At 37.9% G+C, this 26,888-nt stretch overlaps 1 protein-coding gene and 1 long non-coding RNA gene across 12 annotated transcripts; one reads left to right on the forward strand and one right to left on the reverse strand.

Annotated features, from left to right (window-relative positions):
• Positions 1-5,486: 5,486 nt before the first annotated feature.
• LOC146448376 (uncharacterized) lies at positions 5,487-26,585 on the reverse strand. Of its 11 annotated transcripts, XR_014861101.1 has the most exons (6): positions 26,410-26,585; positions 18,397-18,625; positions 18,063-18,142; positions 10,804-10,852; positions 9,078-9,259; positions 8,213-8,978 (listed from the first exon to the last, which is right to left on the reverse strand). XR_014861101.1 is itself a non-coding variant. In XM_085102626.1 (5 exons), the coding sequence occupies exons 2-5, from the start codon at positions 18,556-18,558 to the stop codon at positions 6,006-6,008; spliced, it is 300 nt and encodes a 99-aa protein (XP_084958752.1). In that variant the 5' UTR covers positions 18,559-18,625; positions 26,410-26,585; the 3' UTR covers positions 5,487-6,005. The 11 variants fall into 11 exon arrangements, 8 of the variants coding, with proteins under 8 accessions (XP_084958752.1, XP_084958755.1, XP_084958748.1 ...); XM_085102626.1 differs by lacking the exons at positions 8,213-8,978; positions 9,078-9,259 and adding an exon at positions 5,487-6,014; XM_085102622.1 differs by lacking the exons at positions 8,213-8,978; positions 9,078-9,259 and adding an exon at positions 6,427-6,561.
• LOC146448377 (uncharacterized) lies at positions 10,813-11,910 on the forward strand. The gene is made up of 2 exons (XR_014861104.1): positions 10,813-10,856; positions 10,965-11,910. It is a non-coding gene; the product is annotated as an uncharacterized LOC146448377 (long non-coding RNA).
• Positions 26,586-26,888: the final 303 nt, after the last annotated feature.

Below are 26,888 nucleotides of genomic sequence, written 5' to 3' on the forward strand. Positions count from 1 at the left end.
CAAGAAAGCATTCTTCCTCTGTTTTTTCTTCTTGTTGTTTTTGGTTTGATCATCTTCCTCCACCTCGTCAGGACTCTTTTTCTTCTTCTTGCGTTTGGGTTCATCATGTTCCTCCACTTCGTCAGCACTAGGCATGGTTTCCTGCCGTCGTTGCTTCTTTTTGTTTTTCTTTTTGTGTTGACGTTGTTCACTTTTTTGTTCTTCTTCAATTTCTTCAGGTGTTTCTTCAGGGATGTCTTCCGCGTTCTCAGCGTTCTCACTCTCGTGACTTTCTTCTCGTTGTTGACGCGATCTGGTTGCTTTGGGTGTAGTAGGAAGCCAACTGGCTGGTTTTCGGCTTTGCCTCGAGTTGGCCCGAAGGCGTTCTCTGCTGGTGCTTGCTGAGCTGACTTGGGAGAAAGTGACGCTCTCGTCGTCTCCGTACATCGACGAGATGTCGCTACCTGAGAATGATGGCCGCGGATTCGATCGGTACGCCGTTGAGGTCTGTCCACGATTTGTGGCTGGCAGACGTGTTCGCTCAGATGTAGCTCTTGTGCTGGTTGCCGAGGAGGTTCTTGTTTCTGTACGCGTACGTGGGCGTGATTGGCGCTCCTGGTTTTCTTGCCTGTGATCTTCGGATCGCACATAGAGACTGCTGTCGTATATGTTCTGTGTTCTTTGGATGGTACGCCAGCGCATTAGTATCCCATCCATGAGATACTGCATCATCTTCTGGGAAGATGGCTCGGGTTTGAAGTTTTCTGTTGCGGGACTTCTCACTACCTGCTGCGCAAAGGCGTCCGGGTTATGTGGAAGGCAGATGATTGCAAGCACATGTATGGACATCATCAACACCGGGCCGCAAGCATTGAATGCATCTACAAACAGATCCTCCACCTGCTGATTGTCGTTGATCGCCTTAAGGACGTCAATCACGTCATCGGCAGTGGGAGGATCTGTTAGCGTGCGATCCTTGTTGTCTAGTCTTCGTAAAGAGTCGATGATTGGCTCTATGAACTGCTCGACTTGGTCCACGAAATGGTCAGTGTAGACTGTTCCGCGGTGACGTCTTACGTGCTCGACGTTGTCCTTCAGTGTACTGGCCATTTCGCTGATCGCGATGTTGGGTTGCGACAGCCACTCACAATTCCAGTCCTTTAACCGGGCAAGTATCTTCTCGTCTGGGATGTTCTGCAAGGCTTCGCCGTAGTTGAGCAGGAAACTACGAGGGAAGTGTTTGTTGTAGTTCGGTTTGTATTGCCCCGAAGTGGACGACTGAGACATTCCTGCAAAAAATGAAATACATTAGTAATAGAAATACCAGTGTATAGAAATGTTACTGTCGAGCGGGTTGGTCTCCTATGATGTCGTTAGTAACCTTGAAAGTCCGGGTCAGCGGATAGGCGGATTACTACATGAGAAACTGGACTGAATCTGATGGATCCGTGCGAGCGTGGTTGACTGTGGCACAAATCGTAGGTTCCCTTTGCATTGTGGGTAATAATGGCATTTTTTGACACGTAACACATAGTCTTGCGGACAAAGGAAAATATTAGAAGTCTAAAAGCAAGTCTTCATTTTCCGAATTCGATCGTCACATAGGTTGGCAAATGGGCCACAACTCACGGTAAGACCGGCTAAACTAAAAATTACCGTGGACAGGAATTTTGAAGAGTTGCTGATAAACTTTCCGTCTGGATCAATCCTCCAGGCATCGCAAAAACAATAGCGCTTAAAAGCGCTTTCAACGATGGATGGATGGAAGACACCTCTCAGTTCTTTGAAAGGTGCCAGTGACTTGCGGGTATCCAGACTTAATGATGTCTTTCAACCACCAGACGGCTCAAATATCGATGATAACTACGCTACATAGATATAACATCACACGACTGCGAACGCTCATTTACATAACCCTACCTGAGCGCGAAAAGAAGTCACAATCCTGTGCAAAATGACTATTTCCCAGATTCTCTCGTATTTCCATCATTGGACAAACGCAATAGGACTCTGGATATATTGAACGTTCCTTTACCTTTCCAAACGAGTAAGTTACCATTAACATCTAGTTTGCACTTGTGTACTACAACAGTAACGCCATTAAACAAAGGATATAACTTTGGAAGTATCAATTCGTTAGGGTTACATTCCAACACCATTCCTCGATGCAATGTCAAAGGAACATTGCCTGACATTTCCTATAGAGGTTCCATAAAAATTAATACTTACCGAAACCCTTTATGCTTTAATAGTGATCAGCATCAAATTTCTCTTTGTAATGTCATGCTTATTTAACTCCTGCACTCATGAGAATTTGGCATGTGATCACCCAAGGTGAATTCTCTTGAGATTTTAATAGCTTTTCCCCAGTATTTTTATAAGAAAAGTATGTGGACAAGATAGGGGAATTTGTTCCTCGATATTAGGGTTAGGGTTAACTATAAAACCAATACTACTGAGACAGAAACATTCCAATTTATAGACAATGATACTGGTTCTTCAAATTTATAGCTTACAAATTTTATATTTGGGACAAATGATTACATATAAAACCAATAATCAGGCAAACTAAAAACCCAAAATTACTACTCATGGATTGAGGGTGATGCCAAGGCAGCCATGTTGGTGTTACAATAACAACAATTTTTGTTCTCCTCTAGAGTTAACTTCAATTGTTGTGTAAACAAAATGTTTTTTTGGGGGGGGTACACCAACATGGCAGCAATAAAAAACACCTATTCATTAAATAATTACAGCAGAAATGGGTTAGATTGTAGCAAATGAGTACCATGCATCATATTTTTCCAATATGGAACTTACCTCATTAGTGTCCAATAAGCTGTGGACAAGCATACACCATCACATCACTACATTGCTTGAGGCAATGATTTCATTCCATTTGGTGAACAATAATACTTTTTAAAGTTAATTTTAAAAATATTAATAGCATGAACAAAATAACAACGGTTGGGAATTAGCGAACACTAGCTTTTTGTAAATATGCAACAACCTTGTGTCTAAATCATGGCCGAAAGTCAGGGAAAAGAAAGGTCACCCTTTCAGTCAAGTGACAACTCATGCCATTTTGGTGTACACACTGGTTTTAACAGCACAGCATGAGTTATGCCTTTTGGGATTTTCTTATGTCTCATAAATTAAAAATGTACAAATGTGTTTCCAAAATGTTGATTTCAACATTGGTGTGTACAATAAATATACATTTGAGTCACTTTTGCATAGAGGGAGAGTAACTGATGTCAGTGGAGCCTTCACAATGACTATATCTCTAACCTCCACAAAACAGATGCTTCTTCAGTATGAACATTTACCAGTATCCCTGTAGCATCTATATTACAGGGCAGGGTTGTTCGAAAGATGATTGGTGCTAATCCATGATTAGAAGGAAATTGGCGCTTTCATCGCGCTCCTTTAAAATGGTTTTAAAGGCTTATGTCCAGCTAAAGGTAAAGAAAAGTATAAGTTAAAACTGAGGGCCAAAAATCTTGTCAAAGAATCTTTGTCGATTAGCAATTAAATGCGAGTCAAAGTTTGAATTAATCCAGGATGAGCTTAAACGGGCTTCGAACTGGGGCTAGAAGTTTAACTTAATGCAAATAATTCTTCCTCAATGTAAACACAACCAATGCTATTACACTAATTCTTCCACAAGGGTTCTTTATAAAATTCGTGAAAATCCATGAAATTGCTTTTTTCAACATCAACGAAACTCAAATTTGGTCTTGTTATTATTCCCTTTTTAGTAAAAAATTGAACATTTAATTAACATATAATTATTATACATTGATATTGTAAGGAGAAATAGCATGCTGACGACTCCTGAACATTACATTTATTATAAATGTAACCCTACTGACCTTAAACATTAGCAAAATGCTCGAAACGAAATTAGTCTAAATTTTTGAAAATGTTGAGATTCCTTTTATATCCATGGAAATATGTAGCAACATTCAAGCTCTCTTGATTCTATAAGTGGACGAACCTCATTGAAAAAAGAAACAAACACATTAAGTAACAAGCTGCATACTGCTAGGATACTAGTAGTAATCAAAGATTAAAGAGTGCGTTCGACAGCCCTAAGTTGTGCGATTGTACGGCCTGCTGCGTGACTTTTTTTAGGTAGCTCTTTCGTCCTTTTATATCTGTACGTAATGTGTAACTACCAAGGTGAAATATTTGCAATAAACGAAGCTGAGTTTTAAAAATTGCAGCGGCTACGTTGCTGAACTTTAAAAAAAAAAAAATAGAAAGTATTTTCGGTCCGCCTGTTGCGTGACACCGTCGAACTTTATAATAATGCACATCATTTTCGGTATAACGCTTATAATCTTTGAGAAAAACGAAACTTACAGGCCAGCATACTATTTTGGTCTTCTACTCAAAAGGTATTTTACCAAAATGCTGCGAAACTTTATACGCGACTATAAAGCCGTAAAAATGTCGAACTGACGCGAGCTAATTTGCATACAGTTTTGAAAGACATCTCAGGGCCAAGGTTTATATTCAAAGAGCGGATAACTATCCAGTGGATAAAATGTTCTCCAACCAATAGCTTTTATCCGCTGGATAGCGAATTATCCGCTGGATAAAATAATCCGCTCTTTAAACAACCGGGGCCTGATGTCAGTTTCTGATGTGTGTATATTTTCAGATATTTTTGTATTTTGATTTTATACTAACGTAATACGTGACTCGCAAAACCTCGCGAACCTGGGCTGGGTGAAAAGCCCTCTTTACCCGTATTGTAGCATCAAATGAGGAGATTAAAAGGTTTCTGAACATAGCAACGATTTTGATGAGCATGGTCTTGTCGTAGTTCCACAGGCTAGTTTGCGGTTGAAATCTATTTCTGACACGACGAAATGTACAACAGGCGGCGTGCAGCGCTGTCGTGTTCGATGAATTATTTCCCACGGAAAATTTTTTTACCGCGGCCACAAAACGTGTAATTTCTTCAATGCAATCTTTCACAAAAAAGATTTCTGGAAGAAAGGGAAAAGATTCTGTAGAGATATTTCCATCCAGTGAATATTGATGAACATTGCAGTTGAAATGTGATCCCGTACACTGAATGTAAAACTTTCCCGATGTATGCAAATTTAGTCAATAGCGCGAAAACGAGGGGGCGACTCTTATACGAAAACGAAACTAAAAAGATGGCTCCAGCACGAAAACGAGGTCAGATGTCGTCATAAGTTCGCACCAGTTTCCCGGCCGACACATGCCCCTGCAAAACTCAAGCGGGGGCGCCATTTGGGTGTCCTTACAGCAATCTCGAAAAATTCTGCATAGCCGTACACAGGCACACCATCTCGAAAGACACAGGACGCAAAAACGAAATTAGGCTTGCGTTCTCCTTCGTCGAACGCAATTAATGTCAAACGTTTGGTATATGAATATACCACACGTTCGACATTCAAATCCTAGCAGTATGCAGGATGTTTGTCCCATGAACCTAGTTTAATGGCCTTAGCTCCCACGATTCGCCTTTAGCTCAGTGGTTGAGCATTTCAACTAGCAATCGAAAGGTCTTAGGTTCGACTCCTGATAGGAGCACTCGGATTTCTTTTTTTCCAAGTATGCCTGTGTCACTTTCTAGAATAATACATCATTCTTATTCATTCACCAGGCTGGAAACATACCATCATTTATTTCAGTATGGTTGTTTTGATCATCTCTACTATAATCATTTATAAATCTGCATTCACTTTCATTGGGGTGCCTACTTAACAATACCAATGGAAAATGAAAAGTTCATATTGATCTATATTGCTAATGAACCCACTGCATGGAGTGCAATTTTGCCAGATTGACAGTGCTGTGTGAAAAACAAATAGTCGGTTCTCTCTGGTGACTTCCATTCCACCTGTTTAATGAAAATGCCAACAGTGTAGCCTGTAATGGTTGTGAAATGTTTACTCTGAAGAAATTTGCATGTCTGCATGACATGTTTACTGCTAAATTTATTGCACATCAGCCCAATTCGTCCACTTCTGGCTTGCCTGTCATCAAGTTAACTATGCAAATTTATCAAAATGTGTCTATGTATAATTAAGTATGACGATGAAATAACATTTTCTTCTCCTACAAAACAATGTTTTCACTTTTTTTAAGGGGAAAAACCTTTGTAAAGAGGTAATGGGTTTTCAAAGTTCATAAAAATGCACATTACAGTCAACTCTCGCCTTGCGGACACCTCACTATTACGGACACCCAAATAATAAGGACAGCAGCTAAGTCCCTGGGAAATATCGATATTTCTTTGAGTGAAATAAATTCCAGCTATTATGGACTCTCGCTATTAAGGACACTAACTTGCGGTCCCTTGGGTGTCCGAATAAAGGGAGCTGACTGTACTTACAAATTACAGAAAAAGTTATCGCAGCTGTTGAGTATGAATGTCTCATTAACCTTGAGAATGTTATCATGCTAACAAATATCTAGTTCTACGAGTGAAGTTTTCTGGTCGCTTGGTTCATAAGTAGTGATCCTTACATCCATCATGACTGATACTTGACGAACACCTCCAGTATAGTTTGTCCTCATATGAAACACTGAAAGATGCTAGACAGAAAGCATCCCAATCATACCACTTTTTTAAGACTGAGCTGTATTTCCCACTTGAGTTTGAGATGCCTTTGGAAACAGTTAGTAATAATAATGAACAGTCTCATTCGCCTTCCTGAGGTCTGCGCTGCTATGCTTGAGAGGCTCATGTTGTACGTGAAGAGCACCGCTGAACATTACAGATACCAACTTTGAAATTGATAAGCAACCAGCGAGATTTTAGGATTAGAATGTTTAACATTCTTCACATTTAGGATTAATAGGGGTTTTGGACTTTTCACATTTTAGTTTATGACATATATTGGAAGCCAATATAATTCCTTTGTTTTATTTATTTATAATAGCTAATAATAACAATAACAACCTCTAATTACCATTGGTAAGAATTAATTGCTTAGGGTGCTAGTGAGGCCAAGAATTCTACTTGGCAAGCAAATAATTCAAATAGAACATAAAATCCAAAATGGCAGAATGAAGAGCAAGTGGCCAGACACTCACTTTAACCACACACCAACAGATTTCTAGTGCAGCACCATAAGTACACAGGTAGCATGCCTGAGTGTTTTCACTGCACTTAAACATATTTAAAAGATGACACTAGGAGAAAAAAAAAATGCTAAAAAGGGGCTTGTGCTTGCTGATGCTGTCAGAAACTATTAAGTTATATTGTATTTCAGTGGCACAATTGATAGCATATCACAACATCTTCCTCAAGTCAGGGTACTGGCATCTTTATGTCTCTCCATTCAGGGTTTCATTGTCATTTCAACATTCTCTGAAATAAATCTCGTCAAGAACAACTGTTTTTTCCCCTTATTGAAAATCTTATGAATCATATATACACTGATAAATTGTAAAACACAGTACCTTCCCGTGCTTTCAAATAAGAACTGAACATAAATTATTTGGTCTTGGAGAAAATGAATTTACTCCTGGAAATGGTGGATGGTGGCTTCTAAGGAAACAATAGAATACACATTTATGTCACATGGGCAAGCCTACTATCAACCTACTAACTACAAAAGTAATGTAAAGACCTTCCAAAAACATTTGACACTGCATCTTTATAAAAAAAACATCAGATGTAAGTTTAAAATAAAGCCAACTTCTCCTCACAATACTGAAAAATATTTATAAGTAAGTACACTTTGATTATCTGGGAGTACTGTTTGTTGTGACATTCAATGATCAATAAAATTTTCTATAGCCTGCACTGGTCATCATTATAATCAAATAAATTTAATGACAATTGTGAGTCATTGTTGGATGGTATTAGGTAATGGATTAAATGTTACTTAAGAAGTAAATGTTATGTAAAAAATTATTTTTGCATTTGGATCTGTAAGCCAATTATTTGTCTATTGTTAGCAAAATTAGGTTTTGTATATTGTCCCTGCCTTGTTATGTCTTGAATTCAATGATTTATACCAGTCTAATGGGCGTATGGAAACCTGGAAATCCAGAATCCGGAAACCTAACTGGAACTGGAACCGGAACAGAAACCTGGATAAACTGGGAAACACTGAAACCAGTTCCGCGGTGAAACGTTGTTCCCAATCTTTCTCTATATATAATTGAAGATGGCATCTCTATTATCAGCATTTGAGATACTATCAGGACATTGCCATACTGGGAAACTGACTTGAAAAAAGTGAGTGAATCCTTTACTGTTATTCCTAGCAGTCAAGTGACTGAGTATATAGGTCAAGTGACTGAGTATATAGGGACTGCAACTAATCAGAACCTGTACTCAGAGTGCAATTACAACTTTAAAAGTGGGATATTTCATTTGGATCCACTCAACTTTGTCAGCCACAATGCAAAATTGAATGTTAAGAAGGGTTATATAATGGTCCAGAGGGAGTTAAGATGGTGTCAAAGATGCTGGCTAATTCGAAGCCATTGTCTCTGTTAAAGGAGCATCTATGACACCATCTTAGCTCCCTCTGGGCCATTATATAACCCTTCTTAACATTCAATTTGGCATTGTGGCTGACGAAGTTTCGATGGATCCGAAAAAAATATTCTACTTTAAAAGTTTTAATTGCCCTCTGATTACAGAATTTTTATATATTTTTTTTATATTTTAAAATCATGATTCCAGAGCTAAAAACAGTATTTTTGATTCTAATCAGTACCTGTAGCTAACTGCTTTCATAAACAGCCACTATAACAGTGATACTTATCAGGGCTGTGTTATTCATTCCCTTCCCTAGAACCTTAGTTACTCATTTCAAAAAACGAACTATACACATAGTTATATACATAACTATATCAAAAAGCAGAACATGACCACTGGAATACACAGAATCGTCTGTTCTGCCTATAGACTCCAGCTTAAGTTCAAGGCATAACAAAGTCAAATTTTCACACGTACTCACATTTCAATAAATTAAGCGGTGGTTTGTCGCGACCTACAAACAAAAGCAAATATGTTTTGTATAACAAGAACATCATCCCAAACTCAATGTAACTGAAAAGAATGATAACTACAATGTTCTTTATACTCGTACCCTTTCTTAAAAGGGCTCCGTGTATCATGATCCATCTTGCGAGGAATGCAGAGAAGGGAGGAGGAGTATTGATGTCAATCATATGCATACTTCCCAACTTCAATCATTCATCTGTTCCGGTTCCGGTTCCATTTCCGGATTCCAGATTCCAGGTTTCCTGATTTTCCATATGCCCAGTCTAACTGATGAAGTAGCATGACAGTGAAAGGGTTTTATATTGTTAACTGCTTCCTGTCGGTCTATAAGTTCATCTCTGTCTCAAGGGTTCATCAGAAATTGTAACAAAATAGTTATAAGTTGGTAGGTAACACAAAATAATTCTGTTACCTTCCAGTAACAATGCTGGGTTGAGACCATATACAGCATAAAAATGAGAAATGACTGAAAATCAACGTGCTTCCTTCAATATTCTATGTGTTGAAATAACACAGCAAAAATCTTCAAACTCATTTTTAGCCCTTCATCAGAACTAATCAGGGTTGGATTCACTCTCAGTGATGAGGGGCTAATGTACGAAATGGCAGCACTCTGATTAATTTATGGTGGTCAAATTACCGTTATTCATTCTTGATAAAACAAAACATTCAATTCTTATTAAACTAACTGTCTTATCTTGAAAATGACTGAGCTTGCTGAACGTTTTGCTATAAATTTCATAACAATATATACAGCAGCAGCAAGAAATACATAAACACAGATTACAATGATTTTGTATTTTGTCCTCACAATTTCTTGCGACAAAAGCAAAAAGTTTAAAGCAAAGTTTAGAATTTCATTGACTTTTCTCTGGCTTTGCTAATGTTTTCGAAATTAGGTTCTGCATGCAAAATAATTAATGCTTTTTGGCAAGCAGTATTTCTCTGGGTTTTGCTAAAAGGTGGCCTGTGGCCCACCTCAAAGCTCATGGCCTGGCGGCCAACTTCCCAGTTCACGGCCCACGGCCCACTTCAAATGCCATGACCCGGCTTTTCAGAATGGCAAATACTTACCTTGACAGACTGGTATCTAACAAAACAAAGCTCCGGTTAGCCTGAATAGATCTAAAGTTAGCCTAGTTTAGCTTGTGTAGCTTGCGGTTAGCCTTTATATTTGGGGTTAAAATATCATAACCTTAAATAGAGATAGATAATTTAAGATATCCTAACCCCACCTACAAAGGCTAAGCACAAGCTATGTTAGTTCAACTAGGCTGACCGGAGAGCTATTTAGGCTAACCAGGCCATTATTTTATTAGTTAGAAGGCTTTCATGGTAAGTATCTGCCATCTTGAAGTGGGCGTAAAAAAAAAATGGCTGTAGAACTGGGAAGCGGGCCATGGGACGCAGGCAGCTGGTCCATGGGCTTTGAGGTGGGCCGCGGGCCGCCTTTTAGAAAATTTCTCTTGGCCACCACTGCTCATTGTCTCAGCTTAATCAACTCATGGTGGATTCTCCACCAAAACGTTTGCTTTGCATGGAATAATACTGCCACCAACACAGCCTAATATTGCTTTTTATTCAAGTACATCATGTTACATTCCAGCATAACAAACATAGAAACTACACCATTTTACTGTTATCAAAATCAATGGTAGAAACCTGATTAAAAAATTCATGAGAATTAAAAACAGTAACATGTCAACAAGCATGCAGTAACTTTTAAAAAGTGTATGATTTTAACCTCAAAAGTTAATACAAAGGAAGAAATCATATCATGTTTTTCTTTTTAAAAAATATGTTTCAATTACCTGGGTTGCAGAAGGATTGCAGTCTCTGAAAGTAAGTGCATTCTCCAACCTGGGTGGAAACAATAAAATTTTATACATCATTATGCCAATGTCACATCACATTCACCTCAAAACATACATTAGTTGCATTCCAATAGGGGCATTTAAATGCACTTTCTTAGCCTGCCATGAAGTTGTTTTTCCTCTCCATAAAGCAGAAAGCATGGAGCTCTTTAGAACCACTCTCTTGGACCACTATTGCTTCAGGCTTGTTTGCTCTGCTACTGCTTTTATTCCCAGCCAATCCTGTGAATCATCCTGAAAGCTGTGTGGAGGCCCTGTAAAAGTGTGGAATATTGTATGATGTTTTTCACAGTCAATTTTATTAACTACTTTGTGGGGGAGGAGGGTAGCGTGAATCTCCTTAAAATGACTGCGTGGGAGGCTGGTAATTTCCACAACGTAGACATGACAATGCTATCTCGAATTTGGAAACGATAACAACCCTGGCTAGTGATCAATCACCCTCAGTGCCAGCATAAGGTGGGCTTGGTACGATTGTATGAAAGGCGTCCAATTGTATAACAGCCAGAAAATCCATGGAATGTGGCAGAGTGGTGGAATAAACAGGAACAAACAGGAAACAGGGAAAGAACAAAATATGTCATGTAAGGGTCAGCACAGGTAACATTGTCATGGTAACTACACTTGATCACACCAACCTCATGTTTCTGGCAAACATAACCGAGTCTACTTCTTTTGGTTTTTGGAGACCCAGGGGCAGAGTTGGATCAGGGTGAAGTTTACAAGATGGACAAGAAGAGCCCCTGGAAACATTTCTATAATGAACCAGTTCCAGAATCCATTTGAACCCATTTTTTTGATTAGGCAGAAATTTTCTGGCATTGTATTTTTATGCCCAATCAGTGATCAGCATATACCCAATTTCTTTAGTAACTTTTTATAACACGTGATAAGTGTTGAATGTCGATTTTGTTGCCATTTTTGATTGCTGTACTTGTCTTGCTTGTTCAACAAAATGTCCTTCAAGGAAAGTTTTAGAAAAAAAGGGACAGAGAAAATCAAGAAATTGAACTTGTAGTAATCACACACACACACACACACACACACACACACACACACACACACACACAAAAAAAAATCGAGATGAAGATGGGTTGCAGGTATTGTAAACTTAAAGCAAGAAAGTGCAACCGCCTCAGCCACTTTCTCTGGTTACATTTTAATCTGGAATTTTTTGGGTTTACTGTTGAGCAGTAAACTGCTCCTGAAACATCCTGGGGCAAGGGGATTTCTGTTGCAAGGAGCAGAGAAACTAAGCAGGTAGTAACAGGTACCACCAATGTCTTTTTGAGAGAAAGGTAATCTACACTGCATTACCTCTTTAAGCTATTGTAAATCAAATGCATCAAGTCATTTCCAGGCTAATCCCATGAGCATTTGGATTTTTGTTGAAATAAAACTGGGAAAACTCCACATTGGGGACAAATCAGCAATTCAAATACCCCATTTTACAGTTAAAAAGGCTGATTTTTTTGTTTTTCGGCTTTCGCTTACTTTCAGGCCAAACAAAGTCTCACATACATGTAAGCCTTATATATTTCTCATAATTGATCCAGTACCCATACCTTCTGTGGATCTACCATCTTGTTTTTTATCTCCTTACATATGGTTAATTGGTGAGGAATTTTATCATTAAAAGGAAGTGAAAGTGCTATGGGTAAAAAAATTATGAGGTACTGGGCAGGAGTAACCTAATGGCCACTGATCCCCAGGACAGACAGTGTTGAAAAATATAGCCTGCCCAGGGAGAATAGCACAGCCGCAATTAATTGATACAAAAGGTGCACGTAAGGCATTAGACTGGCCCACGGTTACAAGTATCCCTAACATAAATTAATATTCTTTGGCAAGCTGTACATTAATGGAATCATTAAAATTATTATAATGGTTTAGTTTTGTTAACAATAACCCTACTAGTGCACATAACCTACTATTAATGTTCGACTGTGGATGGCTAGGGTGGAAGTGGATTTCAACTTGAAAACGTTGACCAATATTTTCAAGTTCTTCCTGTGTATTTTAGAGAAGTCGCTAGAAATTGATTATGGGTTGTTCTTCCTGGGAGAAAATCCTTTTCTTCCCAATGTTATAAGAGCAATTCATGTCACAAAATGGGTTCTTTGTCAAATAATTGAGCATATGTTCATTCCAGAGCGACAATTTATAGTAGCTTACTTGTTGAATGGACCTTTTTTACTTTACTTTAAGTGAAAATTAAAAGAAAAATTCAAAACTAATGAAACATGATTAATTGAAATATCTATGAATATTAGTATTTTTTTGTTTTCTGAGAATTCCTCCTGGGATTATAGTGATTATGTTCTAAACTTTATTCTTACAGCCTGTTAAATTCAAATGCAAGGTTTTATTGGGAGCCAATAATAAAATAGACAAGATTAATAATTGATTGATTAGGTTTCACTACCTTTTCTCTATGCCTACTTTCGTTTATTGACTCAGTCAAAAAAATCAAAAGTAACAACAGCACTGCATTTCCTTCTGTTAAAGTTAAAGGCAAAGTGAAACATACCAAAACACAAAAACAATGCCTGCAGTGGAGGAGGAGACTCGTGGGAGCTAAGGCCATCAAACTAGGTCATGGGACAAACATCCTATATACTGCTAGGACTGGAATGTCATGTGCGGCATATGCGCAATGGAATAAATGTGATGGAATATTTAAAGCTTGGTGAATAAATAAGAATGATGTATTATTCAGGAAGTGAAACAGGCATACTTGGAAAAAAAATCTGAGTGCTCCTATCAGGAGTCGAACCTAAGAGTCCTTCCGATTCATTTACTAACTTGGATGCTCTACCACATAGCTACAAAAGACTTGTGGAAGCTAAGCCCATTAAACTAGGTTCATATTAGCAGTTAATTGGTTTTAAAATTTCCAATATTGGAATTCTTGTTGGTTTGAAATTTCATGTAATTAGAAATTTTAATATAAATTGCGCTAAAGTAATTATGATTTGAATGTCAAAAAAGGTATGAAAAGTGGTTGTGATTAGACGTGGTTCATGGGGATATCTTGGGTACAGTCTGGAAGGAGTTGCACATGTTCCATGAACTCCCCAAAAATGACTTTGGTATGGACCTGGGCTAATTAAGCTAATAAAAATGAATCACAAATTAAAATAAACTATGGAAATATTTTACATTAAATAAATGAATTAAAATGAGAAATTCACATCAATAATTACATATCTAAAAATATTCAAAGTCCATTGACTTCAAGGACATGCTATAAGAGGCTTTCTCACAACTTATGGTTTTTAGGAAGTTCTTGTTTTCCCCAATTAACCTCTTAAACCAACCAAGACTAGGAGAGTTTTAAAATGAATTAGGAAGGAGGTTCCAGCACAAGGCAGCTCTGTGCTTGAAGGATGATCTGCCAACCCCAGTTCTCGGCCTAGGAATCACAATGTGTGCAGACTTCCTAAAATTATAATTAGGCTTGGATTTAACTATCAGATCTCTGAGACGATCTATGAAGCACCATTGTAGATATTAAAAGTAACAATTAATAGTCTCCTTATGTAAGACAGAACAATGCCCTGGGAAAACTGTAAATAATTTTGGTTGCTCTTTAGTGGATGCAATCAATATCTTCAATCTATACGATTGAGAACAATTGAGGTAAAATTGGACTATAATAAATAGTTTGCAAGACTGGCTTCGGCAAAAACTTAATCTGTTTCAAGACCGCAACTTTCTTGCCGAAAGAATCACAAACGTTGTTAATGTGTTTTTGCCACGAGAGCCTGTTATCGATTGTCAATTCAAGGCATTTAAATGATACTTTATATTCAATTGTACTATAATTACCATATCTCAAACATAGCAAGGGGCCAACAAAGATCTGATTGGAATTATCATAGCTTCAGATTTAGATTCATGGCCTACAAGTCTGTTTGACTTCACTTATACTTTTCACAGCACCTGAGGTACAACATTCACCTCAACTGTTCTCAGTTGATCAAACGACTGTTCGCCTGCAATGGTCCCTGAGGTATGCATATGGCCATCATTCATCAATTTTATATTTGCTATGAAGCGTGATCAGTTCCATCATTTCAGAAAGTCAAGACTGCAACAGTACTACAATGACACTTTGAAATGTGCAGAACTTGTACTTTGGTGATCACAGCCAATATGGCCTAAATATTTTGAAGAGAGAAAGATTACCTGATTTGGTTTGTTTTAAAAGTATGAACACCAAATAGGTCCATGTTGCACATACAGGCACTTTCATTTTATTCAGTACAGTTCACCTTATAGGAAATGTGAAGATTGATTTTTATAAAAGTCCTTTTTATCTGCACTAACACCATTCTTAGTGCAAAGTGGTCAGTGAATATTTGAGAACATAAAGGTTCTGCATCAAGATCTGAGATGGCAAGTAATGTAACGCCAACATAAATATGACAGCTTGATAAAGGAAACAGCCAATTGTCTTTTTACCAGTACTGCCTTTGATTACAATTAAAGCATCTGCTGATTGAATAATTTGTATACTAGGCAAAGTGGACTGACAAAAAAGCGAAAGAAGGCAAAGAACCTTGTGATGTGAGTATAGTACATGTTTGATTGCTAAAAATGTTTGTTTCTTTTCTGGAACAATATGCTGCCACAAATATTTATTTTTCTGATATTGGATCAAAAAGAAAAACAAAATTCTACAAGCAATGGTAAAGATCAGGCCAGAACTCTTTATAGAAGAGTATCCAGTCTCGTTTCATGCAATTATTGCCACCTGGCTTAGCATTCCAACAATATGTTGATCAATTCTACGCCCTGCTTTTACCCATAAAAAGGTAGGTTTAACTGGTTTTTCTTTGTTTCTAGATCAAAGAAATTTTGCAGTTACACCAGAGTAAAGAAAAATTATTTACAGGACTAAAAAATTATTTTATGGCTGGATGTCAAATGTGCCACAAAAACTAATTTAATCATCTTTTGGATTTTAAGATTCAGTTGACTGAGGATCATTGCCAAACAAACAAGTGTATTATCAAGAGCAACTTACTGTTATTTTATAGCTGACATAAAATTTTAATTTTTCAACTTTCTTGTTTAACTCATTATTTCTTTACCTTCCAATAGTTGTAAGTCTGGCCTGCCTAGATTAGTTCTCGCAACCTGCGGGGCAGTCTATTTTCAATTGCTTTTTTTTTATTGCTGGATTTATGAATAAATTTTTTTAAAAAATAAACTAAACTGACTTACTATGTAACCTTCATGTCCTTAAATCAGGACTGTTCTAGAATATTCATCTACTACCATGTTTACTGCTTGGTAACACCTTAGTCAAATCATGATCATGCTCCAAAATCTTGGCCTACATAGCACTGACATTGGCTGTAAAAAATTACTTTTATTCCAGTGAACATCATTTTTTGCACAGCTCTTCTATGATTGACTTTTGTTCTGCTTTTAGTCTACTTAGGTCTGGAAATAAGAATGACTTCCCTCTTAGGCATGTAAAGGTTTCTCTCAAAATTGAGTGCAAACATGTTAAACTGAAGCTCCCTTTTGCACACAAAATATTAAAAAACTGCTGCTAGCTACTCACCATAAAACTGAAAGAAGAAAGCCCAAAAGTACACAAGAAAACAAATTCCAGACCAAAATCTAACCAGAGAAAGTGGCCAAGTTCCATGCTAAAAATTTCCTAGAAGAATATGTTGTTAAAAGAGTGAAACAAGTCCAGCAATTGAGAATGGTAAAAAGCAACCCAACACTTATAACTTGATGTGATAAGTCACGAAAAAATGACGTACATACTGATCATTGAATGGGCAGAGAAAAAAAATGCCAGAAAATTTTCACTCGAACAGAAAAAATGCAATGATGAGGGTTGTGGAACTGGCCCATTAAAGAAATGTTCCCAGGGGGCTTACATCTCCCCTTTCTTGCAAACGGATCTTGACAATCTGCGAGCCAGCAAGCCATGAGAGGCAGACGGGCGAGGCACTCAGGTTAGCCTAAAAAACACTCCGGTTAGCCTAAAAAGCACTCCGGTTAGCCTAAATAGCACTCAGGTTAGCTAAAATAGCTCCCCAGTTAGCTTAACGGTTAGCATTAATGTTATGTTGGGGGTTGTTCATGCCTTGCATGCCTCGAATGTTTTGTTCATGCCTTGCACGTTTGGCTCGCTGGCTCGCACATTGGCCACACTCCTTGCAAACTTTTCCAATCATGATTTTGCCTGTGAAAATTTTCACCTCATCCCAGGTATCTGCCCCTGAATTTTTGAGAATGACTTCTTGGGGGTCAATGGGATCCTGTTGCAATAAAATTCCACTAGGGAGTAAAGCTATTCACCTAGTAGTAAGTAAAACTTGCCGGAATGTATTTTGCCATCCATAACCATTAGCCTCTCTGCCATTTTGTAAGCACCAACAATTTTTGGAATTTCTCCCCAAGTATCCTTTTCCCAGAAACCATATAAGCAGTAGAAGTTACATGTACACATAAATCAAAGTTTTGTATGATCACATAATCTAGTTGGGGAAATTACATTTTGGCAAAGGGTGATTAGCAAATCAAATTATAGAAGTTTTGCCCATGTCAAGTTTGACCCATTCAAGTTTATCACCCAGATTTCAAGTTCGAACCCTACATGTACATTCAACTAAGTTCGCGCTGTATGTGTGTCAAATTTGCCCCCCAATTTTAATCAAATTCTGGTCTGAAATGCAACTTAGAACCCAGTAACTTCCTCGCTATGAAGTTGATCAAAATATAAAAAAAATAAAACAAAAACAAAAAACAAATTGGTGATGTACCAAAGGTATTCATAAACACTAAAAGATGAATCCTGCTCAATCTAACTTTTATGCTATCCATTCAGGATAGATAGATAGATAGTTTATTCGCATCAAAATCGCAGCAAGGCCGAATTGGATTAATGGTTACAATAACTCTAATAAAAAATCAAATAACAGGTTAGATCATCATTTAGCATTATCATCATTAATATCATCATTTATTAAGTTCATCATTTAGTATTGTTGGTCATGACTTTCATAGAGTTTGCGGCTCCTAAAGGAGCCATTTAAAATGATCCATGCCACAAGGCTGCAGGTCACAGAAGAAAATACTTATGTGCTATGCAGCTTGAGGACCACAAAGATGTGAGCATACCGACAATAGCTGTTTTGCAGTCCTTTCTCCACTTCTGAACTCACCCTACAGGTTGGAAATTCTGGCTTGGAGTTCGTGGTAAGATTTTCTTTGGACTCGGTGAAGCTTGCATTCCAAGACCAATCTGATTTGAAGCACATGTCGTAAGAAAATGTTCCATATTTATTACAATAAACCAGCGTATTTGGATTAATGACTCGCAGAACTGACGCCTAATTAACCCACACTGTTCTCAAAGACAAGATTACTTTTATCAATGGATTTATCCACTGCAAAAAGTCATGTGTACCTTGGAAGAACAAAGCCTCCACAAAATAATTTAATTAGCAACTTTCCAATATTATATTAATATAAGAGAAAAACAAAAAGATTATGTACCTTAGGTTCGACATGCCTGTTATTCTTTCCTCTATGCCAAGTTTCACCATGTAGATAAATTATACCCACAGTTGTTGATTTATTTGGTTTTCCCACGTTTTGAAGAGTATGCAGTAATCTTGAATTAGAGGAGGAAACTTGTGGTCTCGTCGTCAACTGCATGTGGCTCTGCTAACAACAATTTGTCTGCAATAGACTGCATGTACTGTGGAGCGTGGTCTGAAGTGTCCTATCAACAACAACAACAACAACAAAAAACATTTAGTGAGACTTTCTACAAAAAATATGCATTTGATTCCTTAGCAAACCAGATTTATTATAGGAATCTATAAGAATCAGTAAAATTAAGTTCAACTATACCATACATGTATAGTTTCATCATCGTTTGCATAGAAAAAGCGTACATGTTACTCACGTGTGTTAGTGATAGAGGAAGATCATTACAAGTGCATACAGGTGTCACATTTTACCACATGATGTCACTCGCTGGGGTAGTCAATTGATAAAAACTGGTTTTGATCAAGTGATCTTCACCGATTGATAATGGAAATCAGTGGACATCGATAAATTAATTTGGTGTGTCAAAACAATATTATCAATTTTTTATCATTTTATCAATTTATATCTGAATTCCAGCAATGTTGTTATTTGGCATCAAACGTAAGGCCCAGACCCTGAATGATGAAAAAATGAGGTTTGTCTGCATTTGCTTTTCCAGTGCCATAAACGTATAAAAATAATTTCTGCTTTTAATGAGAAGTCAACCCATGCACTTGCGAGGATTTTCCCTAATTTATCAGTTAGTTAATAAATAGCGTGAAAGCAGCATCTAACCAAAGAGCAAGAAAGTAATGCTTTCCTTGTTTTTGTCTTTGAAAAGCAAGAAACCTAAATAGTGCACACATTATAATCACTTGGCACATTAGTAATCCACAACATCATTTTAGTTGCACTATACTGAGGTTGCCATATGGTTTCTAAACGACAGAAACAAGGAGAAATAAAGAGCGTACAAACCTGGCTGCTTACAGCCAGCAACAGGAGTGAACACTGGTGATATTTTCAACTCGTTCGTCAAAAAACATTCTATTTACATGGAGTCAGTTGTCATTTCTTACGCAAATTCCAATGATGCGGTGATTTCACTGGCAGAAAAAAATCATCCAACATAAATTGACGGAATCAGTAAAAATCAAGGTAAATCGATAAACGAAATGAGTGTGTCATTGATTTCTACCGATTGATTGATACAATCGACATTTATCAAATCAGATTTACCTAATTTTATTGATTGGTAGATTGATAAATCGATACCAGCTTTTATTGATTGTCCACGTTTTCAAGTTATTAGCCAGCGATGCAGGACCAACAAGCTTGCGTGATCTTATAACAGTAAGGTGCTCCACTTATAACCTAAGGGGCACCACAATACTGGATCTTCCAAAAGTAAAATCTTTCAACAACTTTTGGCCAAAGATCATGGAGATACGCTGCATCGAAACTGTGGAACGCCATACCGGACAAGTCTCGAAAGATACAAACATCCACTACTTTTAAAAACAATTTAAAAACATTAGATCTCACAGGACTCAGAATGCAATGAAGGATCTATCCTTGGCTGATGTTTACTTCTTTTAATGATCACATTTTTTTGTATATTTTACTTGTTGACAACATTGCTAAATTGTTATATTTTAATATTAGCTAGATCTTAACCTTAATTTATTCAAATTTATATGTCTCAAAAGGCTCTTATAATTTCTTTTTTCTTTTTCTGTGGCGTACCTGTAAACTAGCTTTTTTTAGCTAAGTGAACAGACCACATTAAATATATTGATTGATTGACTACACTGGGTCACTCATAAATTGTGTTGATGCCAAAGAAGTGTTGTTAGGTAGGCTTTATTCTTTCCCTCTCATTCACTCCTTTTCTGCATTGAATTCTTCTAGTGTAGGTATGCACCTTAACAATCATCCGAAAATTGGAATGTGCATGAGTTCCAGAAAAGATCCATACCCACCCCATGGAAGGTCATTGGAAATTCCTAGGGGGAGGGGGGGGGGTCTTAGGAGTCAAAATTTTAGAAGCAAAGTATGAAGCTAAACTGGAATTTCCCAATGGAAGGGAGGAAGCAAAAGTAAAAACCTTCCATGGGGGGAGTATGGATATTTCTGGAAATGCACAATGCAGCATTATTGTGGCGAAAAGAGTGAAACTTCGAATCTTCTTGATTCTGCTTTAATAAGTGCCATACCAGCCAAAAACAATATCATTGAAATGAAGGCTGATTATGTGATTCATTGAGGGCTAGCATCTAAGAGCTTTACAAAGCTTGAAATGGAAAAGAGTATCAATTTTGGTATTGCTGAATAGCAGAATACCAAGAAGTTTTGACAATAGTTTGTAAGCAGGCGGCATATTTGACTTAACTGTTCAAAAATACTGGCACACAGATGAGACAATCTACATTGAATGTGAATTCATTAAAGGCAATTTTTGTGTTATTTTATTCCCAACATCCCTAACTTTTCAACCAGCGATAGCATTTCCTGTTTTTTAAAACAACCAGGCTTTGAGGCCTTGACATGTACTCTGAATTCTGTGCAACCTGTGTGTATTAAGCAGTCACTTAGCAATTCCCCGAGGATGACCACTTTTAAAAGTTTGAGTGTATTCATTAGGAAGATTTAAGAATGTTGTTTAGGGCAAATTGCAAATGTGACATTCATGTTTATGATTTCTTGAAAAAATGAGTACATAGATGAGAATTAATGTACAATAATTCTGGCTTTTCATGCTAAAGCAAAACTAAAACAGAGGGTGGCAAATGAAGGACGAACATGGTCATGTAGCTATTTCTTCCATTTGCCAGTTGCTGTAAATGTAATTCTTAATCTTTAAATTGACTACTAGGCTGCAAGACTTGAAGAGTGCTAGCTTTTACTTAGTTACTTAATCTTTACTTTCCCAGTCAGTGTAAAACACAGACTGCGCAATTCAGACTGCAGACCTGGGGTAAAATGCAGACTGCAGACCAAGGGTAAAATGCAGAGTAAAGGCATTGCAGAGTAGGGATAAAATGCACAGTAAACAGATGAATACAATTAGTGAAATGCACACTGAACCAGAAGGCCATTTTGGGGCGAGCATTTGAAAGTAAGCAACTAATCTACCCCTTTCATTTTTAGTGATGGAATAGTATAAAACCTACAATACATACATGTACACACATACTTTATTGGCTCGTCCCCACGGGGCTTTGCAGAGTCAATTTAAAATTACATAACTAAGTACAAGCCAATAATAAAAGAAGATAAAGCTAGTAGATTAACTAAAATAGACATTAAGAAGTTTTTGCCTAAGTAAGCGCTTGAACACCATCACGGAAGGGCTAAGTTTGAGCGAGGGCTGCAACTCAATGCCTTTAGTCTGCAGGTGTGAGACTCACACATATGCATGAGAGTTGGTAGGTATAAGACAATGAAATAAGTTGCATTTTATTTGCTGCCAATGCAGCAATTTCCTTTGATTAGGAAAACATAAATTTTGTAGTCTTCAACTCTTTTTCAATGTTATTTGTTCTTAGTTTTAACATTTCATGCTGTTAGCATAGTTCTTAGTTTTTATCTTGTCAAACACTTATATTATGAGACTCTGGCTCAGGAGACTAGGAAGCCACTCCCTGAGTATTTGACATTAAATAAATTATCTTATCATCTTGCGGTGTGTAACAAATGCAGATAGACTTCTAGACTTGCAGACTGAACGAACAATGCATTTATTTTAAAAATATTATTGTGCAACCTCCGCCATTTCCACAGCCTGTGCTTGCTGCTTGGTAGGCTTTAATAACACTTCCTACTTTCGTGAGTGTCCTATGAGCTGCAATTCAGGAAAAAAATTCCGTGCCAGTTTTGAGAAACTTGGTCAAACTATAATTTATTGTTAATATCAATGGTCGTTTAATAGAAAGTTTATGTCAAAAATACAATTTTAGTGAAGTTTTACATTATGAAATGTCAGGATACTGTAGTCTGCCAAACGACAGAGGCCTTTTGGATTGAATTTGTTGATCAGATATCAAACGCCTTGCAATAAGTACGAGTATTAAAGGGACTATGTCAGCAGGGAGACATGTGCAGTAGAGTCCGTGTGTTGATAGAACCACTTTGAAATTGTTGGCCCAACTTTTTCAAATAACGTCAGAGAGTTCAGGAAGCTGAATCCCTTTTCATCTGCCTGAATCGCCTTCATCTTTAGAAAGTTAGCTAAATTTTTTATTTACAAACCTTCCTCAGTAATTACAGAAGCTGTTTGTTGCAATATTTCCGAAATCGCTTGCTCTTGGAGCTCAATAAACGTGCATTTGCGGCTGTTGTTCTGGCTTCGGCCAAAAAAGAATACACGACAGCAACAGCACAAAACATAAAGAGTGGAATCGAGGACATCAAAGGATTTGCCCGGATAGTTATTAAAGTTATAACATCTGGCTTGACCTTGATATTGCTATGAATGAATTGACATGTGATGAGTGTAAATCAGACATGAATACAAATACCGACCTTTTCTTCATGCCACAATTAAATACATCAGTTATGTGCAGTGTACTTTCGCAGTTTTGCAGGGGTAACCACGAGTTTTAGATGTAGTTTTTTGAGCACAAGTAGTTTTGCAATTGCAAGGATAGGCATATAAACAAAAGGAACTCACACTGTATTGGCAAAGGTGAGCTGACCAATAATTTACATCAGATGGCACATATTAAATGCGAATCAAGCGGTTAAACTTAACTCATGTGATACAATTTTAATGATAGCACAGTCAGTTTCTATAAGCTTGACAAAGCAGGCACATGAAAAGGTATCTCCAGGCGTGAGAAGGTGCGATCGACATGACGGACACAAAGTTGGACAAACAATAATACCTCAATGAGTTATATGCAAATTAGTCTCAACTGGACTCTACTGCGCATTTCCTCCAGCTGACATATATAGTCCCTTTAACTGTGCTAAGAGAGGCATCTAGACCATGTTTATTAAGTCAAGTTCACAAAAGAGAGCCGAATAATACAAGATCACAAAGTATATATAACACAATCCTGTGATGTGACAGATAAGACGAGTGACAAAGATTGACGAATATCACATGAATAACTGACATATATTACATGCCTGGCAAGAGTGGAATAGCTGCACAATGTTATTCAAACAAGATGCCTGCTACACTGGCATTACGCGTGATGCTGGGGCTGATTCATTTATTCCAACTGTATGCTTTGCCGATTGATAAAACTATCCTTGCTAATGGAATAGTTTGAGTCACGACGATCGCGTTACGTTGTTTACCTTGTGTTACGCGACTCAGACTTTTACCGGAAATGTGTGGAATTCCATTACGATAACGTAAGCTTTTCAATGACCTCTTTTCAGTCTCGCGTCGTGGTCTAAGACTGTCAAACAAAGCACGATTCCTTCGCCATGAACTCACCAATTTCCACCGTTTTAAATGTCGAGTGCTTCTTAGAAGTTATTCTTTCGATTTGCCGCTTCAAAATGGTGAAATTTCCGTTTGAAAACGGCACACTTGAGTCCAGAACATGTTATAAACAATATGGCGCGACAATTTAATGCACTTTTAATTAAGAAATCAAATGATGCGTTGACGTCACACAGGTAAGGGTGAGTGGGTCCCCTCCCTCGCGATATAAGCGACAAGAATGGATTTTGATTGGCCTGCTGTTGTTGAAGACAATCAGAACAATACATCCCGAGTAGGAGAGGGGAGAGTTTAATGAATAAATTAATGTACCGATTTGTAGCTACGAGGAAGAAAAAAAAAAAGAAATCGACCCGTTTTTAGACACGGTATGCCCCCTCAGGGCATCCCGCGTAATATATCAATCAACAAAACAGTATCACGCTACTTCAATATCCTATATTCATTATTGAGATATCACAGTTCAAATTTGGAAGGGCAAAAACTTATCAAGACTTGTTACTTGTTACTGAATTTCAAAATTCCCTGACACAGTTGATTTTGACACAAATTTTGTAGCCAACACGTGCATCCACAGGGGATTACATCACTTCATAATGCTGCTAGCCAATGAACAGCACCCTAGGCTATGGTATCAGCTACAATAGAACAGCATTTGCAGTAAATTCAATGATGTTCTCAAAGTCGCTTCAGTGCTTGTAGACAAAACACACTGGAAATATCCAATGAGCATATACAAATTCAATGCAGGATAATTTTTAACCAAGTTTGAAGAATCCAGAAGTACGCAGGTCGGCAAGTCTACAAGTCTATACCTGCCAACTCTCATGCATTATACGTGAGTTGCACGCCTGCGGACTAAAGACATCGTTCTCGCGTCTGGAGGACAATAATTTCTCCAGCTGACAAACAAATCCGGACGAGTTGTTCTTTAACACGATTAATAACAAAAATTCAATTAAATTTCTCCTGAAAAGGCGCTTAAAGTGGACTTTGTGTCCTAACTGTATAACACACCAAAATTTTTGCAAAAGCTTACAATCCGTTTGAATCAGAAGTGTTCAAAGGTCGTCCGAACATCTTCGGACATTTTTGGCAACGTTCAGAAGTCTTCGGAAAATAGTCGCAAATTTTTGGAAGTGGCTGGGACGTTTTCGGAAATCCCAGTCATGACCAGACGAAAATCTCACGCATTTGACTCAGAAAAAGTTGGCAGGTATAAAAGACAGCAGGTCTAATCTCCAAGCCTGCAGTCTGCATTTGTCACACACCGGTTATCTTTCATTTCTTGTGGGGTTTATGTCTGGGTCAATTCCAAAAGCGATCATCCCCCCCCCGGGCAAACCCCCGGGCATTTGACTTTTTTAAAAATGCCTGATCAAATTCCCCTCTATATGGGCCGATTTCTAGGTCAAATGCCCCACTGGTTGGGGCTGAAAAGTCATCGTGTTGGTTTTTTTTTTGTATTCGCTAGCTCTGTTTATATAAAAATCAACGAAATTCATACATTAATAAATTTAAAACAATTTATTATTAAAGATAATGCATAACATCACATATGATCCGATACTCGCTTTTCTTTTATATTAAATGTACATGAAGTTTGCTAATACGTGTGATAACAAGAACAATGATAAAAAACACTATGTTATGAAACCTAGACATGCCAACAAGTCGAGCTTCGAACGCCGAGCAAAGGGAGAACGAAGCTTGAGGGAACTTGGACATACCACTGAAAATGAGAAGCGAAGGGCAATATGTAACCCCGCCATGCCAAAAACAATCTCAGATATATTTGTTGGAACGCTTCTCTATGGCTTACTACATTAAAATCTGTTTGACGCAAAATATACGCGTAAATTCTGGCTGTGAATAAAGCATTCCGACAATTTATGCGACCGCTGACCAGCATTTTTTCGACGAGTCAAATGCCCGATGGGTCGGGTTTCTATTCGCGTCAAATGCCCCACTATGTGGAGTCGAACAGGGGTCAAATGCCCGGGGGTTGCCCGGGGGGGGGGATGATCGCGCTTGGAATTGACTGATACATTACTCTATCTTATCTAATTTCATGTTGTTGTTAGTATTTTCTTCCAGTTCTAATGCTAGCACTTAAGCTTACTTTCCCATTGAAACTCCTATATAGGGTCTTTATACCTGGTCTGCATTTTACTCCTATTCTGCAGCCTGCAGTCTGTCTGTATTCTGCGTTTTACACTGACCGCTTATTTTTCATTGACTATGGGACCCTGAAATTTAACCTTGTCACGGGCTAGCTTGCGGCTGTTTAACAAGCGGGGCGCTTATTAAATTGCTCCCATGAAAACTCATGAAATGTAGGCGTGAACAGACTAAAACGGTGAAAGAAATTTCGTCTGAGAGGTGGGAAGGTCAACATTATGCACAATATAATTATGTACTAGCTCACATGAATGTCCCTTCAAAAGCTATTGGGTCAAAAGTTCAATAAGATTACATGGGCGGACAGGCAGAAATTAAATTCCAAACACACTTACTTTTACTTGCCAAACTTGCTATTGACTCAGCTGTAACAGCCTCCTTCAATGTCCGATACCACACTTTGCATTTAGCATGTTTTCATTCCAAAAAGCAGCCAAGTTGTTCGCCTGTTCGGTGAATCGGTGACAACACGAGGGACAACTTCACGTCAGTAAAATCGCCATCCTCAACATATCCCGAGGTGGAGACTGGAACGAGAAGCAAAATACGTCTATCCCCCAGCCCTAGGGGACAAACCCGCCATACCCTTGACATTCCCCAGTTTGTCCCGGTTCTGGGCGGGGGAAGGGTGAGATTGCACGGGCGAACACGGGCAAATCATGGTCCAAGGATCTTATTCAATCTTAGAAATTCAATATGTCACTAGCATGCAGTAAAGAAAGAACAAACAAACAAACAAAACAGCTGGGAACCAATGGGAGTCAAATCCATGATATTCACCACTCTGCCCGAGGCTCCAGGTATACTGTTATAA

The sequence above is a fragment of the Pavona decussata genome, unplaced genomic scaffold (genome assembly GCF_977016875.1).
Source record: "Pavona decussata unplaced genomic scaffold, jaPavDecu1.1 SCAFFOLD_960, whole genome shotgun sequence".
Lineage (NCBI taxonomy): Eukaryota > Metazoa > Cnidaria > Anthozoa > Scleractinia > Agariciidae > Pavona > Pavona decussata.

Bases quoted from the DNA above. Each gene is read 5' to 3' on its own strand.
- LOC146448376 (XM_085102622.1), bottom strand. From the start codon at position 18,558: ATGCAGTTGACGACGAGACCACAAGTTTCCTCCTCTAATTCAAGATTA. The intron at 10,853-18,062 runs GTGAGTTCAGAA...GTTTCCACCCAG, and splicing joins CAGAATTTCCAACCTGTAGG to GTTGGAGAATGCACTTACTT. The intron at 6,562-10,803 runs GTAATTGAAACA...CTTTCTGTCTAG, and splicing joins GCAATCCTTCTGCAACCCAG to CATCTTTCAGTGTTTCATAT.